Source organism: Boleophthalmus pectinirostris, unplaced genomic scaffold (assembly GCF_026225935.1).
Source record: "Boleophthalmus pectinirostris isolate CB_2022bp ecotype Guang Dong unplaced genomic scaffold, ASM2622593v1 HiC_scaffold_21, whole genome shotgun sequence".
NCBI classification, from domain to species: Eukaryota; Metazoa; Chordata; class Actinopteri; order Gobiiformes; family Gobiidae; genus Boleophthalmus; species Boleophthalmus pectinirostris.
Window position 1 is genome coordinate 3,586,610 of NW_026571175.1, and position 6,000 is coordinate 3,592,609.

Sequence of the window (6,000 nt, forward strand, 5' to 3'; positions counted from 1 at the left end):
TCTCTCTCTCTCTCTCTCCTCTCTCTCTCTCTCTCTCTCTCTCTCTCTCCTCTCTCTCTCTCTCTCTCTCTCTCTCTCTCTCTCTCTCTCTCTCTCTCTCTCCTCTCTCTCTCTCTCTCTCTCTCTCTCTCTCTCTCTCTCTCTCTCTCTCTCTCTCCTCTCTCCCCCCCCCTCTCTCTCTCTGTCTCTCTGTCTGTAGCGAACCCGGAGAGTCTGGCTCTCTTCTTCATGATGGGCGTGTGTTTGGGTCTGTTTTCGGCGCTCTGCCTCCTGGTGGCTGGGATCACGTGTCGCAGGCGTCTCCTCCATCGCAACAACAACAACAACAACAACAACAAACCTCCCAAACCCTCTTCCTCGTCTTCCTCGTCTTCCTCGCCCCCGGACCTGCAGGCGCACAGGGAGCCCGGGTCGGAGCGTGTGGAGCGGGCGTCCCGGGACGGCGCTCCTCGGCCTCTGGAGGGCTCCGGTCTGGATGTGTTCTCGTCGGAGGAGGAGCTGGAGAAGGCTCGCAGGCTGGAGGAGAGAGAGAGGATCCTCAGGGAGATCTGGAGGAACGGTCAACCCGACGTGCTCGTCACCGGGACCGGGACCATAGGGAGGGTCCACTACCACTGACCGCAGAGCTGAGGACTAAACCAGGACTAAACTGGGACTAAACCAGGACTAAACCAGGACTAAACAGGACTGAGACCATAAGAAGAGTCCACTACCACTGACCGCAGAGCTGAGGACTAAACCAGGACTAAAACAGGACTAAAACAGGACTGAGACCACAAGAAGACCACTGACCGCAGAGTTGCAGGACCAGGACTAAACCAGTACTAAACCAGGACTAAACTGGGACTAGGACTATAGGAAGAGTCCATTATCATTGACCACAGACCTGCAGGGCTGGGACTAAACCAGGACTAAACCGGAACCAGGACTAAACCAGGACAAAACAAGGACTACACTGGGACTGGGACTATAGGAAGAGCTCAGTATCATTGACCACAGAGCTACCGTGTTGGGACTAAACCTAGACTAAATCAGGACTAAACCAGGTCTAAACCAGGACTGAGATCAAAGGAAGAGTCCAATATCATTGGATTACAGGGCTGGGACTAAACCAGGAGTAAACCAGGATTAAACCAGGACAAAACCAGGATTTAACAAGGACTAAACCAGGACTAAACCAGGACTAAACTGGAAGAGTCCACTCCCACTGATCTAGAAACTGGAGCCAAACCAAGTCTACATCAGGACTTAAAGTGGACACATGATGAGACCCCAGATGATCAGACTTCCCCCTCCCCGAACACTTCTCTAGCGCCTCTTCTCCAGTGTGGAGGAGCAGTGACTCTACCCCGAGCTCTCTGCGGGACGGCTCCATCTCCAGAGAAGCTCGTTTATGTCACAGATGGTTAAGTCTTCACGGAAACACAATTTACTTTGTTTTTTGGTTGGTTTCTTTTCTTTTTTTCCCCTGTTGTGTCTCGAGAATGAGGCTGCCAACTTTCACCATTGCACCAACAACTCTCACACACCGCACTCTAGACAACGTGGGTGAAGTGTCTTGCCCAAGCACACGACAACTGGTACCTGTATTCCCAGCGGTTTCATGTTGTTTTAGAGTTTTGGAGTTCGTCTTTAATCTTGAATTACGTGTGATTCTGACAAACACGCATTGAAAAAGATGGTCACCCTTCCACGGACCTGACGTGTAACTTGGCCCTGGCTTGTCTGCATGAAGATAATCACGTTTAATGCCATACTGCGGAACATTCCAAAGGGGAAAAGCAAAGGACTGACTCTACGTTAAAGTCAGATGCGCAGTTTTAACAGTTGTTTTTTTTTTGTTTAATGATCCAAATGAAAACGAAACCAGCTCCAACCATTTAGTGTTTTGACTTTTTATAAAATTACCAATAAAAATATTTTTGGACAACTCCGTCAGTGTTTAAATGAATGTTTGGATGTCGAAACAGAATGAATGTACGTTTGAAAAGTAAAGGGCAGATTGCAGACCGACAGCGTCTATTATTATGTTGTTGCAGTGTTGTTTTTTTTCTCACCACAGCCATAACAATAAAGTCTGACATGGCATTTTAATGGAGCGAGTGCCACACCACAGATTGAGAAGCCCTGTTTTAGACGCATACTTTTAAAATGAGAGTCTGCGCTGGTAAATAAAGTATTGTTCTCAAATGGGTAATTCAGGAGTCAGACTTTTGCAACATCATCGAGACACGAGGTGAGAGGCAGAGCAGGACTGTGCCACTGAGAGAAACGCTTTTAAACACAAAACTCATGTTGTTTAATCAAATTTTGGACACTCTAGATTTGGGATTTTACATTGTACTCTACCAGTGAAAAAAGTTTGGACAACTTACGATTCATTTTTAGTTTTATTTTTATGTTTACTGCTTTACACTTTACATTTTCACACCAACTGAAGAGATCAAATTATTTATTTATTTATTTGAAAAGGGACAATGCACATTAATCAACATCAAAACAACGTCAATGTGCCCGAGTTTGCTGATAAGAGCTCATTTGCATCGGTAGTCCCTTTGCCAGATGTCAAAAAGGCATTGTAAAAGAAAATACACTTGAAAGTTACACATCAAAAATTACACATAAATGTACAATAAGATTACAAAAATACAATAAAAGTTTTAGTGTTCACACATTTGCGTTTCTAAAAGCCACTTTTTAGCATTCTTTTTCAAAGCAGAGAATGAGGGAGATGTTCTGACGGCTTCAGGCACAGAGTTCCACTGATGGGACGATCTGACGGAGAAAACACACTGACCAAATCCAGTTTTTCTATGAGGAATAATGCCTCTTCCCTCACTGCTCCTCTGGTCACTCTGCCCTCACTAGATCTGAAATTTACATGACCCATATGAATATAATAATGGAACTATCGGAAAACAGTTAAATAACTACAATAAATAGTCCCAAAATATTTCACATCATTTTGCAGGCTAATAATTTCGTCAGTTTTTGTTTAAATAACCTCAAATTTTCACAGAATGTATAGAAACAGATCAAGATTTTATAGTTAATGTTTTATTTTTGTTGTGTTTTCAGGTTGAGCCGTTCACTCCCAAAGAGAAGTCATTTTGTGTCTTGAATCTGCTGCACACACTCACCCAAGACTCTGCAGTTTCAGTGTAAAATTGCAACACTAACCTCAAATTTTCACATATTGTATAGAAACAAATCAAGATTTTATATTTAATGTTTAATTTTTGTTCTGTTTTTAGGTTGAGCCGTCCAAAGTGTTGCATTTTGGAATCTGCTCACACACATATGTAATCCTTTAACCCTCCATAATCAGCCTTCCTCTTTACATTTTTGGTCCCAAGTCCAAATTTGTTTGCCAGATGGTGAAGTTTTTCCAAATTTTACACTGAAGCTGCAGAGTCTTGGGTGAGTGTGTGCAGCAGATTCAAGACACAAAATGACTTCTCTTTGGGAGTGAACGGCTCAACCTGAAAACACAACAAAAATAAAACATTAACTATAAAATCTTGATTTGTTTCTATACATTCGGTGAAAATTTGAGGTTATTTCAATAAGAACTGCCAAAATTGTTGGTCTGTGAATTGTCAAATGTTTTTGGGACACCCTGTATTTCAGATTCAGATCCTCACAGTGTCCACTCTTTACTTTGTGGACAGTGATGCAAACCCTTGTCCTTCTCTCAATGGTTTTCATGATGAAGTCTCCAGAAAGTTTTCACTTCACAGCTGTGCCACGTCAGGGTCGAGAAATGCCATAAGTGCAAAGCAGTGATCAAAGCAAAGCGTAAAGGTTGTTTTAAAGAATCGAAAATCTTAAACATGTTTTCAGTTATTTCACACTTTTTGTTTATTCCATTTTAACCACGGGCAGAGAGAATTCCTATGGCTAACTGCTGTGTGTTAATTGACACTTTGCAACTGTAACAGCAACTTTATTAATAACTATACAAATTAAAAACAATAAAACATGAATAAAACCAGAAATTAATAGAAACAATCTGATAAAATGTCAACAGCTGTGTCAAAGGTCAAAGTGAATAAGAGAAGAGATTTAAAAACAGGCACTGAAGAGGCGTCAGCGTGCTTATGTTCCCACAGTCCCATGTTCCTTTAGTTTAGTTTAGTTTATTTTTTTTTTCAAAATTTGGCACCATGTTCCCACATTTCCTTCATCATCAATTTGCATCAGATTTTTTATGTCAATTACAGCCAACGTATTCTCCAGCAGCAGTTGACTACAGATGTAATGTAGAGGTCATGGTGTAAAGGACCCCAAGTTGAAATGACTCTGATTTTAAATGCAGTATAAAAATAAAAATTACTTGAAGTGAGTTTCATTTTGAGAAAAATCTTAGAAATAATTGAACATAAGACTGAGGAAACATAGAGCTGGGCCTAATTTTCAAAATTTACAGTGAAAAACATTTTTAGAAACAAGGGAACGTAGGGCTGACCCCAAAGACGCCTGTCTAATGTGCAAAGGCAGCTCATTTATTTAATGATAAAAAGAAAAAAGACAACATAACATTAGAAATAGATGGGATACAGATTCAAAGAGTAAATGAAACCACATTTTTAGGAGTTATGATTGATGAAGGTCTAAACTGGAGTTTGTCTCATATAAATTACACAAAATTTCCAAAGCCATTGCTGTTCTGCATAAAGTAAAGTTGTCATTAAATAGTACAGCATTATTCACTTTGTATAACTCTATAATTGCACCATATTTGATGGACTGTGTAGAAATTTGGGGGTCAACATGTAAAACTCACCTACAACCTTTATTTATTTTACAAAAAAGGGCCTTGAGAATTATCACCAACAGTCATTGTAGAGAGACAAACAACCCAGTATTTGTTCAACTTAAAGTGTTGAAAATGCAGGATATTGTCGACTTAAGTCTCCACAAAGTCATGTATAAAGCAAAGTGCAATGTACCTGTAAATATTCAAAGTCTGTTTGAGATGAGAACAAACCACTACAATTTAAAAGGAACTTACATGTTTAAAAAACCCAGATTCAGAACCAAGATTATGGAGCGAAGCGTCACTGTGAAAGGAGTTAAATTATGGAAGAGTCTTGACAAAGAAATAAAAGAATCAAGTACAATGATGACATTTAAAAAACATATAAAACCGAATGCAGTGTGAAGAAACTAAGTTGTTGTGTATAATAGTGAAGATTTCTGTTTGCAGTTGATCAGTAATTGTGCCTGAACTGATATGGAATGTTTAGTAACGATCGGTGTTAATGTATTGTCTCGAGAAAGGAAAGGGGGGGCAGATAACATAAGATTTTTTTCTTCTTTCTGCTCCTTTTCATTCATTTCTTGTGTGTCTGATGTTGTGACACACTCTGTCTTTTTATACTACTATGAAATAAACAAATAAATACAAAATACAAATACAAATTCCACAGTTTTGGTGCCATCACTTTGCAGAAAAATCATGCTGGGGAGGTTCTATTTGTATGTGTATGGCAGAATGTTCAGCAGTTTCCATGACAGAACGCACATCTAAACTAACACAGCAATAGTTTTACAATAATCTGAAAACTCAAGAAATGGAAAATAGATTTGAACAGCACATTTTCAGGAGCCTGTGATCAACCTGAGCGTTCATGGTCCTGTTTAGGAGTATGAATTTCAACAAAAAGGTGAGTGACTAACTGAAAACTGTTGACTAATGCTGGAGCAGGTGACTGTAATGTTATTTGAGAGAAACTTGTTTAACAGCACAAATCAGCTCACCAACTAACTCAGTTCTTTTTGGTCAAATTGTGTTTAAACAAAGCTCAGATTTAAGTCCAATTTGAGTTGGACAGAGCTTCAGACAGAGAAGTGCCTAGAGTTAGCATCAATTTTCTCTGGGAGTGTGATGCCGTCAGCTGCAAAGAATCATCTTCTAAGAACTTGCTGTGAAACTCTATGTTGTAATTGTATACTTTAGATTCCAAACTGAGAAAAGACGACACAGACAGGCTCAAG

At 40.0% G+C, this 6,000-nt stretch overlaps 1 protein-coding gene across 1 annotated transcript in view; it reads left to right on the forward strand.

The window, feature by feature from the left end:
• eva1bb (eva-1 homolog Bb (C. elegans)) overlaps positions 1 to 2,111 on the forward strand; it is a 24,156-nt gene extending 22,045 nt beyond the window's left edge. Inside the window, exon 4 of the mRNA XM_055157169.1 lies at positions 200 to 2,111. Coding sequence (XP_055013144.1) covers positions 200 to 618 — 419 coding nt within the window. The 3' untranslated portion in view covers positions 619 to 2,111. The remainder of the gene's footprint in view (positions 1 to 199) is intronic.
• Positions 2,112 to 6,000: the final 3,889 nt, after the last annotated feature.